Consider the following 13511-nt stretch of genomic DNA (forward strand, 5'->3'; position numbering starts at 1 on the left):
GTGAGTGCTCTACCGCTGAGCCACAATCCCAGCCCGATGTGGAGGTTTTGATATTGCATTTTCATTAACAACTCACCGCCTCAGAGTTATCGATGAAGGAATCAGATTCGTCATAACCATACCCCATGTCAATCAAGTCCTGTATTCGGTCTTTTCTACGTTTCTTTCCGCCCTAAAATTTAAAAGCAATAGGTCACATATTTTTTGATAAGCACACAGAATTAAATATTGTCTTTGAACTTCATCAGCTGGTGATTAAAAGTGGTAAAGCATTGGGTCTTTCTCATCCCCCCTCAAAACCTCATTCTCCAAAGACCTCTGAAAATAGGACAATTTGTATTTGCATAAAATAGTCTAAGACAGAAGAATGAACTAAATGACTTCTATGCTTCATGCCAAGACACTTCCTCTAAGGAAGTGTTCATTGGCCCATTTAGCTCACATACTAGCTCCTGTCATATGAGATTTCTATACCTTAGTGCATTTGTTTAATAACTGCATTCTGTTTTCTCTGAGTTCTATACTTATTTCCAGATCATTGTTGATTATTTCATAATCCACTAAAGAAACATGCCATTTCCATCTAATGAGAATGTCTGGTTGTCCAAGAGAGAAATCTTACATATTTTTCTTCAAATTTCCGTGCAAGGGCTTCCACTTTATGCCTTTCCTTTTCTTCATCATTAAAAGGATCTGAGAGATCTTTCTTCTGCAAAGAGATCATTTCACAAAAAGTAAGAATTAGCAAAAAAAATTATTAGTTTGATTCATAAAACCTTCACTGACTACTCAAAACCTATACATAACAAACACTATTTTTCAGAAAAGACAAGGTAGAATACATGCTACCATCTTGTCAATGTTTACCTTGTTTAAAAAAGGAAACCTTTTATTCATGTAATTCAACAAAATTTGATTAAGTGCCTACAATCATCCATCTAGCGCTAGAGACACAGCAAAGGACCTTTAGATGGGGATACTCAACATCTACAGAACTGTATGCAATATAGGTGATTATCTTTATAACCCTACAGTTTATTTTATGCACTTGAAAATGTACTAAGAAGAGGTCCACAGGCTTCACCAGAATTTCAAAGTAGTCAATGGCCCAAGAATGCAGCACAAGTTCTGGAGAGCTGTTTAGCAAAGTGGTCAGAAATGTACTTTTCCCAGAGATACCAAAGTCAAACCTGGTTCCCCTGTCTTTAGAAGCTTATCTGCAAGGGTCCATCATCTCTTCTTGTCCTTCAATTCAATACTCACTCAAAATATTTCCATGCAGTATACTTTTACTCTATAAGCTTATCCTTGCATTTTTCTCATCAAGTAAATTTTCCACAGTTGAGTCTTATGTGTTTTGGGCAAATATATATTAATTTTAATAAAAGACTCCTGTACTAAATATATGCTTTAAAACTTCAGAGTAAACCAAACCACTAAGACTTGCAAACACTAATGCTGTTTGAAAACAAAACTCTTATTCTACCCTCCCATCTCTGCGTACTAAAACCTACACACTCATAAATGATCTGTTAAGGGGGCTGGGGTTGTAGCTCAGTGGTAAAGCACTTGCCTGGCATGTGTGGAGCACTGGGTTCAATCCTCAGCACCACATAAAAATAAATAAACAAAATGAAGGTGCTGTGACCATCCACAACTAAAACCTACTAAAAAATAACAATAAAATAAATGATCTGTTAAATGACTTTCAACTATGTAAAATGGAATATTACACTACATACAACATACATACCACAAATGGGTGGCTATTAAAATGTGGTTATTTATATCATCAACTTTTTCTACAATGATCCCATATAACTTGGGTAGTTAAAATAATTTTAAGAAATCCCACCAATCTTGATTGAAAACCAATGAAGTCAAGGTGTGCTCCTTAATGCTTTGTAATAACAGTCTTCCAGTGACTATTTCCAAGCATAATAAAGATCCAGCTCTGTCCAAAATGGCATCCTGGATGTGAGTTCTTCTTTGCCCAAGCCCTCTGGCCTGTGTTTGTAGCCAGCTTAAACAATCATCACATTGTAACTTATTACCTGTGCTGGTATAATTCTCCTAAAACATCTACAAGATTGCAAGTTCCTTTAAAGCTGGGACAGTGTCTTCCCTAACTTTGTATAATCCTCAGTGTCTAGCAGAGTGCTTCATGTTATAAGGAATACAAGCTAGACCCATAAACAAATGTGTCAAATTATATTATACATTTTTTTCTTTTGTGGTGCTGGGAAAAACACACACACACACACACACACACACACACACACACACACACATGCTTGATCTACCACTGACCCATACATACTCCAGCCCAGGTTATATTATACTTTAACACTACAGAGCAGAACAATAACGACTCAGAAGTCCTAAAACTTTAGTCCAGGAATAAATCCACTAAAACTGGATCCAAATTTCTCTGTGTATGCTCCATACATTTTTCTGCAATGGAGAAAATCATTTGGAGCCCACCAAAAAAGTGGGCTCTAAGGACTGGAGTTCTAATTTCAGTTGACCTACCAATCTGGTTTGACCCCATGTTAACCAACTCCTGCCACTGGTTGTTCCTCTCAATGAAGAGGATACCAATCCTACTTTGGAAAAGAGACAGTGAACAGATTTCAAGTAATTTCCTCTTATTCTGCCCACTGACCCTTATATAACAGGATAACCCTTGGTACAGATTCATTAGCTTCCATTCAGCCAATAAGATCTCCAATCAAGGAAATACATTTTTTAAGCAAAAAAAAAGTGAGTAATGCTACTAACCAAATGTACTTCCTCCAATCAGTCCAAACATGAATTAGACTGAGTGAGCACTTAGCACTAGGCTAAAACTTCACCAACATGATCTCATTACACTCTTAGATACCTTGTGAACTAGGCACTGGCCTTGTTTTCATTCTATCAAGAGCCACTTAAGAGACCAGAATGATGCAAGTGTACAGTCCTAACCTTTTCCTCAGAACCTAGCACAGTGCACTGGTAATACTGTAGGAGTTTTAAAATGTTCTTCACTCAAGCTCCTACTCACACTATATGATTCTATCTACACAAAAAATACAAAAACATGCAAAAGTGACCTTAGCTACTGGGGGTTGCCCTTGAGGGTCAGGGTGGTGCACTGCTGAAGGCAGGAGGGTTTCTAGCAAATGTTTCTAGTAAATGTTACATCTTGTGATCTGGGTGCAGGTTCCACAGTGTTGAGTTTGTGAAAATCCATCAAGCTGTGCATTTATCATATGTGCATTGTTCTTAAATACATGACTAGAATAAAATTTATAAAAACTTTCTGAAATGTCAATGAATTGCCAAAACCATGGTAATAGTTGAAGCCAGGTGATGGGCTCTGCTCTCCACTTTTATGCCTGTTTAAAAGCTCCATACTAAGGGTGGGGTTGTGACTCAGTGGCAGAGCGCTTGCTTCACACATGTGAGGCAGTGTGTTCAATCCTCAGCACTACATAAATAAGTAAACAAAATAAAGATATTGTGTCTATCCATAACTAAAAATTTAAAGCTCCATACTAAAAAGTAAACTAATTTGCTAGGAAAATAGATAATTTAAAAAACATTTAAGAAATCAAATTGATTTTTAAACACCCTGAAGGCAAAAAATAAGTTAAAAAGGGTATGTGTGTGTGTGTGTGTGTGCGCGCGCGCCCGTGTGTGTATGTATGTGTATAAATATATTCCTACCCATTCAAGTAAAGAAACTACCCAGAATATTACTGTTCAGAAGAGATAAGCAGCAGTCTGTGTATTTTCTTTGTCCTTGCACTAGACAGGGAAAGTCCCTTGGCAAAGGGAAATGTCCAGCACAGAATTCTAGCACCACAACAGCCAAAGAACTGGTCTCTCTTACATGTTACATTTACAACCTCATTATGAAAAAAATGTATTATTTCTTTTATTTACATTAGTTATCCATAATTCAAATTAGCCTTAGATAAACCATATGTTTTTCTCTAGCATCAATCAGGAAAATGATGCTAGAAGAATTCTCTTCCTTCATGACCAGTGGTAAGGTCAGCTAATCTTGTAGGTGCTTTCCATGACTGATGTGCCCTTATCCACATCTCTCTAGCCTCACTTCTCATTTCCCTGCTGTGAAGGCCCATGTGCACACAGTGACACTTGCATGTTAGGTCTGCAGAGCAACTCTATGGACGCTAGAGCGTACCTTATCTCCAGATTGAAGGCCTTTCACCTTTCCTCGTATATTCTTCACCAGCTCTGGGTAGAAGAACTCGGGGCAGCGTTTGTGATCTGGTTCAAAGAGGGTGAGTGTAATTCGAACAGCTGCCGCGGCTGGCTCACAGTCCTGATGCTGTTCTGCTCCCCCAACCTCCTCTTTCCGGGACTTCTTCAAAAATGCAGGATTCAGAGAACCTGGGAGAGAGGTGAACTGGACCCTGTGGGGCTCCGACATGGCTACCAACAAGTCTTAGCAGGTGTCACTGCATGGCTTCTGTTAACATTGAAAAGAAGGGCCAGGTCAAACCAAGATGATAAAAACAAACACTTCCTTTATAGATTTAAGTTTAAAATAATTTCATTATCAAGAAGAATCCATTGTTGGATTTATTTCTGTTGCTATTTATTGCTTTTTTTCTGCTTAAGTAATACTCATTCTAAATATAATTTTTTTCATAACTATATGATAATCACCTCAAATCCCATGATCCAGGTCAAACGATGGTAGAATGATGCAGTTAAAACTTTTATCCCATACAATTCCTCCCATTTCTTTTTATGCCTACAATTTCTTTTTATGCCTTCTCCAATCAGATCTTATATAAGATTCCCCTGATAAGGTCATTCATATATACATTTTTCACATGTAACTCCTTAACCCAAGTTGAACTTACTATGCTATAAGGCAAGAGGACAGGCTCTAACTTGGTTTCTCCCCAGCCATCAATCACTAAATAATCTTCTTTTCCCCTTGCTGATTTGGCATATATCATCGAGTAAAGCCTCAGATATGTAAGGTCTAATTTTGAAAGCCATCTGTTATATTAATCTAGTACTTAGAGATTTTTAACCAAATCAATAGCAAAGTTTCGAAAAGTTTTCTGGCATGTTTTAATATCTTGAATTAAAAGTTCATCCTTATTGTCTTTTAAAAATAATATTTGGCTTTTCCAGCCTATTTATTATTTCAGTTCAATTTTAGAATCATTTTGGCAAGTTCTCCCAGAAGGCTCACTATACTTTGATTGTAAATGAATCACAAATACGAATTAATTCAGGGAGATTTGTATATATTCTCATACATGTAGATGTATTAGTACATATCCAGTATCCAATCTTTTCATTATAATCGTAAAATTGTGATCTAAGACCAGACAAGGAAGAAAAATATCTAAAAACTATAAGAGTTAAAATCTTCCTAATCAGGCAGCAAAGTGACTGGCAGTGAAACAGGTTGGCCAGTGTGCAGACCACTTACTAACTAATGTGTACAAAGATGCTGAAAAAGAATCCCCCACACACACACTCACTTCCAAAGAAACATTCACAGCTCTTGGGATATGTGTGACACACTGGACTGTGAAAATAAATCCAGCTGAAAGCTGAAGGCTTACAGGTCTCCCACTGAGACAGCAGACACAGTCCCACTGTAAGAAGAGAATCAGCAGGATGTTCAATAGGAGGAAGAAAGGCCATCCTTAGCTGGGCACAGGGGCACACAACTGTAATCCCAGCAGCTCAGGGGGCAAGGCAAGACGGTCTGGAATTCAAAGCCAGCCTCAGCAACTTAGCAAGGCCCTAAGCAACTTAGATCCTATCTCAAAATAAAATATAAATATGGCTGGGGATGTGACTCAGTGGTTAACCATCCCTGGGTTCAATCCCCAGTACCAAAAAGAAAAAGAAAGGCCATACTAGAGATGGCAACCAGATCCTAATGTCCCTGTACAGCTGGTAATTTAAAAATATAACCTCATTTCATTCCAAGTTGAGACTGCAACTTCAATCCACCTAGACCTTAAAACTGCTCCTCTTAAGTTGCAAAAGCAACTGTGCAAGTGTAAGACAGTATAAAAGCAGGACTATACTGGAGGACAGGGCTGGGATGTAGCTCAGTTATAGAGTGCTTGCCCAGCATGCACAAGGCCGTGGGTTTGATCCCCAGCCCTGCAAAGAAAATTAAAAGAAAGAAGAAAATAAATAAAACCAGAGGACAAAGTAAATCAACCTATTGTATATTAACACAAGTTAGACTTGTGGTTAAGTTTTATAATCACCATAATATGCTATCATTTGTCCTAAGTCATTTGAAACATTTAAGAGAATCACATATATCCCCACCCCCCAGTACTGGGGATCCAACCCAGGAGAGCTTTACCACTGAGCTACATCATCAACTCTTTTGAGTCAGGGTCTCACTAAAGTTCCAAACTTGTGACTCTCCTGCCTCAGCCTCCTAAGTCACTGGAATTACAGTCACGCACTATTGCACCTGGCAAGTACCAGATATATTAAAGAAGGACATGTTAGATTTACAATCTTAATTTGAACTGTTAAACTTCTAAAGTATTTACATGTTTTAAAAAACCTGACTTACATTTACATGTTTAGACTTAACAAATGTTAAGTTCTTGGAAAGACTGTACTATTAGATTTACAAGTTCACCTCTTTCGAAATTTGAAATATTTGAAAGTATAAAAATATTAAATGCCATTTATAACATTTAAGGGAACCGGAGCATAGTGGCTCATGACTATAATCCCAGCAACTCAGGAGGCTAAGGCAAGAAGATGACAAATTCAAGGCCAGCACAGACAACTTAGCAAGACCGTGTCTCAAAATACAAAATAAAAAGAACTGAGGACATACCTCACTGGCACAGTGTCCCTGGGTTCAATCCCCAATACCACCAAAAAAGAAAAAAAATAAGGGAATTTAATTAACCTGGTAAAAACAGTTAATTGCTTAAGGGAATTTAATGTTAAACTGGTGCCTTAATTGAACCTTACTAAAAAATCAAATATTTTTGCTTTTACATGAATATTCTTAGATTTATAAATAAAACAAACCAACATTTGTAAGTAAAACTTAGTCTTAAAAATAGCTAAGTTTTAAAACATTCAACTTTAATGAGTTTAAAATTATTCTTAGTATTCTATCCTCAAAATCATTTCTCTTAAAAGATTTCAACTGGAAAAAAAAAAAGCCTTCAACTGATTATGCAAAACAATGGTAGCCTCCTTTGCATCTCAGGTTATTCCCAGGAACTATATATATATATTTTGTTATTATAAATATATCCTTTTTAACCATTCTGGTTTCAAACTGGTTATTGATAAAACAGAAAGATTAATTTGTTTATGCTAATTTTGTAATTAACCCCTTTACTGAGTTTAGTGTGGTTTTTGTTTGTTTGTTTTTTTCCCCAAAATAGCAGTACTGTCATCCACAGAAATGATCATTGTCTTTCCTTTTCTGGAAAACTGCACTGATCTTTGTTTCATGTCTTATTGCATTGGCTAGAACTTCTAGGGTATCAGACAACATATTTTTTGCAATGTTCCTGCAAAGGAATGGGAATGCATATATTTTAATTGTAAAACTGATTCACATTTTTATTGTCATTACTATATCTTCAATTCCTCAAAAGTTCAAGTTTCTAAAAAAGAAAACACGTGCTCGATTTTATTAGATTATTTCCCACAATCTTAAATACGCTTTAAACAATCAGTTAAGAACATACACACACTGTGAATTCATCGCAGTCCCTACAAATAATTCAAGGTACTTCATCGAAACTGGTCTCCAAAGAAACATCAGGTTCCGGGACAACCCAGCAAGCGCAAACACCCTCACCATCAAAGCCTCTGCACAGCACATGGCCCACGGGAAATGCGGGTGGATCTGCCACCTTTACAAGCAGGCATTTGGCTCAGGAAAAGTGGGGCTCTATGGCAGTCCACCTGGACTCGGGCTGCAGGGACTCTGTTGTAAAGAGCCACGCCGCTACCTGTCTACGGAAGTTTAGGCAGGCGCCCGGCTCGACAGCGGCGAACAGTCCCCCTGCGCAGGCAGCCGACTTCCTGCTGTCACAACTTCTTGCAAAGTGTCAAACTACACCCAGGCTAACGCGGGAGCCCAGCACCGACAACCACACGCACCTTTGTCCCCAGCGCCGACGCGGGCCGCGGACGTCCCCCCGCGGCGGTCCTCATGCCGGCCCAGATTCTGGGCTGCCGCGCGGCTAGCGGCCGGCTCCCGAGCCCTGTTTGCGGGCGGCCGGCCGGCCGGTGCCGCGGCCCATGGCCGGTTCCCCGCCCGGGGGCCTCGTCAGCCGCGCCGCGCGCCGGCCAGAAGGCGCGGAGGAATGCCAACTCCACGTCCCAGAGGCAACTCGCGGGACGACGAGGGGGCGGCCACCGGGCGCGCCGGCAGGAATGCGGCGCGGACCCGCCGCTCCGACGCTGCTCCGGGAGCCGGCCGTCCACAGGAGCACTTCGCAGAAACCGGCGGCGGCAGCGGGCGAGCGCGGACGCCGGGGGCCGGGGCCTCTCGGGCTGCGGTCAGCGGAGCCCGCCGGGCGCAGGGCCCCAGGCTTGGCGCAGGCTGACTTCCAGGCCTCGCCGAGGTCCGTCAGAGCAGCTCGCGGGCTCAGCGACGGGATCGGCCGGCGCCGCGGGCTCGGGGATGGCCCGCGGCCCGCGCCCGACTAACGGCCGTAACGGAAGCGCCGAAGGGGCGGGGGACTGAGTCCAGCGCCCGGGGGCGGGGCGGATCGCGAGGCCGGCTCCCTCCCGCGCTCCGCCGGCCGCACTGTCGCCGCCGCCGCCGCCTCAAACCGCGGACGCTTCGTTGTCACGAGCCCGAGGGAGGGGGAAGGAGCCGGGAGTCTCCAGGCTCCGGCGCGGGGAGACCGCGGCACTCTAGTCACGTGCCTCCCTTCCGACCAATGACCGTGGGCAGGCGCGGTGACGTCAGAGCAGCGGCGTGGCCGATGACAGCCGGCCCCGTCACGTGGTCGGGCCGACTCCAATGGGCGGCGCCGCGGCGACCTGAAGTTCCCGGCGGCCCGTGCGGCGGCGGTGGTTGGGTGGTAAGATGGCGGCTGTGAGTCTGCGGCTCGGCGACTTGGTGTGGTAAGTCCGGGCGGCTGGGGCTAAGCGAGATGCGCCGCGGAGTGGCCTCCCGGGGCGCGAGATTCGCGGCCAGCCTCGGAGCTGCCCTTCTGCGCAGTCCAGACGGCGGAGGGAGGGAAAGACGGGGTGCTGGCGCTGCGAACGACGCTGGGCGGAAGGGGCAGTCCGGCCCCGAGGGACCGAGGCCGAGGGTGGCCGCGGCGGGCCCGGCTCTGAGCCCCGAGGTGGGCCGCGCTTGGAGCCGAGCGACCGGCAGAGGTAGCCCCCTGGCGCCGCGCGGCTCCCGAGGACACTGTGTCCCCGGGGTCTTGCTGGGGCTCCAGGGAGAGGGGAGAGCCAGGGAACCCGCGGGGCCATCTCGCCGGGGCAGGCGGGTCAAGTCCCGCGTTGTGACGAGACCTTCCAGTGCGGGCGGCGCGGCTCGGCCCGGGGTGTCGAAACCGATTGCTGGCGCTGCCCAGTGAGGAAATGGACAGGGGACTTCTCCTTTACAACCGATGGCTTGGTAGTGACCGGTGCCTCTCGTGGTCTGCTTCTGTGTCCCCGACAACCGCCCGAACCAAGACTGACCGTGGTCGCCCTGCTCGAGCTGCATACTTTGTGTGGACCCGGAGACCGGCTCCCGCGGGCGGTTGTCAGAGCCGGCTGTGTGCCTGGGGAATGGAGGCACGTCCGTGTGGACGGAGAAACCGCCCCAGCCCGGCACCGGAGGGCACGGGAGGCTCCCCTCGAGCCGCTCCCGACGGTTTGGGTGTTCAGTGTTCCTTGTCTGCCCGAGAAGGCACGGGACACACACACACACACACACACACACACACACACACACACGGTGTTTCATTCCAGGTCCGGGGTCTCGGCCCAGCTGTGAAGCCAGATTAAGAACCCTGGTTTGCCGGCTTTTGTCTGGCACTTGAGGATGCCAGCCGAGATTGAGAAGCATAAATTGTGTGTTGAGTGGCTTGAAGGAGAGGGACTGGCTTTTCCAGAGCAAGTGCTGACTCTTTGTGTTTTCTCTAGGGGGAAACTCGGCCGGTATCCTCCTTGGCCGGGAAAGGTGAGTGTTTTGCTCTTCAAAGGATGATATCTAAAGTTGGGTTTGAGGAGGTGGAAAATGTAAAGTGCATTTCCCTCAGTTTCTAACACTGAGTGAAACTGGGCCCATTCAGATAACACTCATATTCTGTAGTTTCAGTTATTTTTTAAAAAGGCAATACAGTATGAACCAGATCATTTAATCTGCAGTAATTGCTTATTTCTTGAATCAGAGTTAGTTTATGAAATTTGTTGTTAACCCTGGGAATCAATTCTAATTTCAGCATATTTTAGATTTATGCTGAAATCTAACAAAAGAAGAAAATAAATTCTCCAGGAAGAGAGAAGTCTAAATGTAGGTTAGTGAAAAGCCAAAGTATTTTTGTCCCGACTAAGTTTAAATCTTCTTCCCCTGTTACCATATGTGCTGCTCCAGTGCATCTTTGCAGAAGTTGGCATTCCACATTTTGCATGAGGTGATCCATCATAGCTTTCCAAGTGTTCTGTTTTTATATTCTTGCTTGGAATCCAGGAAATGTCTTTAGACTTTGCAATATGGTGTTTTCTGTGCCTCAGTTGTTCTTTATCTTCACCATTTCATGTTTCAACTCTTTGTGCACCAGAAGTATTTTGAAGAATATTTCTTCGGTAATGACATTGACACATTGAGGGGAAGTGATATTGATCTTAGTTTTAACTGCTTGTATAACAGAGCCATTGCAGTAAAAGAGATATTGTATCTACTGAGCACTGCTACATGTTAGCTACAGGGAATTTCCAGAATATTTGTACATTTCCACATATCTCAACTGGAAAGTGCCAGACATGAACAAGTTCTAGGCCATATATTCCTATTCTTTCCCCATACCCTTTAACAACTTAGAGCTGTAGAAACTTTTCTAGTGGGGTGCCATATTGCTATCAAGTCTTTTTTTTTTTTTTCCCTTTTATTCTCTAGATTGTTAATCCACCCAAGGACTTGAAGAAACCACGTGGAAAGAAATGCTTCTTTGTGAAGTTTTTTGGAACAGAAGATCAGTGAGTGGTATTCATCAAGTATTCATGTTGTCGTTGTCTTTGGGCATTTCCCTGAGTCTGAACTGCCAAAAGAATATTCTGAGGATCCTTAGTTCAGGCTTCTTGTAGTACATAAGAATGGCACATCATCTGGCTTCATGCCTAAATAAAATGTGCTGTTCTCATCTTGCAGAAATTGTCCTGGGGCCAAAAGCAGTGTCAGGTAAGAACTAGGCTTCATGATCAGAAGTAAGAACTTCTGCTTAAGATAGTTTCTCACATCTTTCTTTACCAACTCCATTGGCACTTCCTTTTTTTTAATATTTATTTTTTAGTTTTAGGTGGATACTATATCTTTTTTTTAATATCTTTATTAATTTATTTTTATGTGGTACTGAGGATTGAACCCACTGCCTCACACATGCAAGCCAAGCGCTCTACCACTGAGCTACAGCCCCAGTCCCAGACACTATATCTTTATTTTTATGTGGTACTGAGGATCAAACCCAGTGCCTTATGCATGCTAGGCGAGCACTCTACCACTGAGCCACAACCCCAGCCCCTGCAGTTTCTTTTATAAGAGCCATGTTTGCTTCTCTTTTAGTGGGCATTAAAATTTATTCATGAAGTCTATAGTGAAAACTAAAATTTCAGTTATCTTAATAAATGTACTTGTTTAATTTTTTTTCTCTTTTGCAGTAGTAATACTCTGACATTTTAATAGTAAAGCTCAAGTAAAGGGATCCAGGACCATTAATTGTAGATTCTTTGGCTTAAGGTCATATAAGAAGTCATACTGAAGGGAACAATGTGTATTAACTTGAATTTCCAGCAATTTTTTTTAGTTTTGTCAACACTACATCAAGTTGATTATCTGTATCTAGCTAGTTTGCTTGATTTTTAATTTTTTTTAAGTAGTTGTATTTCTATTTGATTCTTATAGGAAAATGTAACTTTGGGTTTGAAAAAAAAGGTCTGACTTTTCTGATAAATCTGACACTGATGGTTAAAATATTTATTCTTAGAAAACAATATATAATATTACATATGAAAATTCCTTATGAACAGTATGCTTTCCTCATTCAGGAGTTTATACATCAGTGCTCTTCCGGGTTTCACATTTGCCTAGTTTGTTGACCTTCATGATACTGATAAACTCCGCCCCCAGTTCTCTGTCACAAACCAATTTACCAGCCTTCTGGTGGCAGTATTTCCAGGAGTTACTAGCCTTGAGCTGTGAGAGGAGAACCTGTGAAAGAGGGAAAATTCTAATTCCCTAAAGAAGAGTGTCCTGGTGAGATTGACACTGAAGGAACTCCAAGGAAAGTGAATGTTGTGGTCCCTGCCTTTCAGATGCTTGGTTGTGACAAGACTTAAATAGTTCAGATAAAATTATGTGCAGAGTTAGTGATGCAGGTAATTATGAAAGGCTTCTGGAAGAGGGAGAGGTCAGTAGGAAACAGTGAGGTCCAGGAAGACTGATGGAAGAAACAAGCCACAAATCCAGTTCTGTAGGATGAATAGTGTTTGGGTGGGCAGAAACAACAAGGGTAGTTCAGGCAGTGGAGATACTGCTAAGCTGACTGGCCTGAGAAGGAAGAAGCTCCCTGCCTAGGGTAACTGGAGCTTGGGAGTAATTGAGGCAATATACTTGGCTAAATCTGGTTGACTCAATGAAGAATTACACGTTTCTGAAACAAAATGGGAACTCAGCCAGATTATAGAGGACCTGCAAGCCATGATTTGATAATTTTTTTATTGTTGAAATGCTAGATGAATAAACTACAATCCCTATGTAAGAAATGAAACCTAGGAAATTGGAGTTGAGTGAACTTGAATGCTCAGCCAAGCACACAGGTGCAGCCAATAACAAAGGATGTGCACACTGAACACAAACAACCTGCTACTAATGACAGTGATATGAGTTCTAAGTTCATGACTAGGGCTCTTTGGAGAGTTCGTAAGCAAATGGATATAGGCAACTGCTAGGTGTAATAACCTTAACCTTTTAAACTCCCTTGATGGAGCTCTACATAAAAAGCTACTTAAGGCTGAGCATGATGGCACACACCTTAATTCCAGTGACCTAGAGACTGAGGCAGGAGGATTGCAAGTTCAAGGCCAGCCTCAGCAACTTAGCAAGACCCTGTCTCAGAAAAATGTAAAAGGGCTGTGGGTGTAGCTCAGTGGTAGAGTGTATGTTTAACATGAAGCCCTGGGTTCAGTCCCTTGCACCACCACACCCCAAAAAATATATATTTAAAAATTAAGATAACTGTGGGACTTTTAATAGGAAGACAGTTAACTTGGAGAAACAAAGGGTAAGGATTTAGAGA

General features: G+C 42.8%; 2 protein-coding genes across 9 annotated transcripts in view; one reads left to right on the forward strand and one right to left on the reverse strand.

Moving 5' to 3' along the window:
• Ubn1 (ubinuclein 1) overlaps positions 1–8862 on the reverse strand; it is a 30620-nt gene extending 21758 nt beyond the window's left edge. The window contains exons 1-4 of one of the 4 annotated variants that reach the window (XM_027940525.2): positions 8152–8861; positions 4196–4483; positions 623–709; positions 77–172 (exon numbers count right to left, since the gene is read on the reverse strand). In XM_027940525.2, the coding sequence (XP_027796326.2) occupies positions 77–172; positions 623–709; positions 4196–4444 (432 nt within the window). In that variant the 5' untranslated portion in view covers positions 4445–4483; positions 8152–8861. Of the gene's footprint in view, positions 1–76; positions 173–622; positions 710–4195; positions 4484–6859; positions 7062–8151 lie in introns of those variants that run through there. The other 3 variants (XM_027940524.2, XM_071605728.1, XM_071605729.1) reach the window with 3 other exon arrangements.
• A 175-nt stretch (positions 8863–9037) lies between these two features.
• Positions 9038–13511, forward strand: part of Glyr1 (glyoxylate reductase 1 homolog) — a 32567-nt gene continuing 28093 nt past the window's right edge. For 4 of the 5 annotated variants that reach the window (XM_027940897.2, XM_034636505.2, XM_034636506.2 and 1 more), the window contains exons 1-3: positions 9048–9126; positions 10144–10180; positions 11117–11196. In XM_027940897.2, the coding sequence (XP_027796698.1) occupies positions 9089–9126; positions 10144–10180; positions 11117–11196 (155 nt within the window). In that variant the 5' untranslated portion in view covers positions 9048–9088. Of the gene's footprint in view, positions 9127–10143; positions 10181–11116; positions 11197–13511 lie in introns of all 5 variants that reach the window. The other variant, XM_027940898.3, reaches the window with a different exon arrangement.

Source organism: Marmota flaviventris, chromosome 19, assembly GCF_047511675.1.
Source record: "Marmota flaviventris isolate mMarFla1 chromosome 19, mMarFla1.hap1, whole genome shotgun sequence".
Classification (NCBI taxonomy): domain Eukaryota; kingdom Metazoa; phylum Chordata; class Mammalia; order Rodentia; family Sciuridae; genus Marmota; species Marmota flaviventris.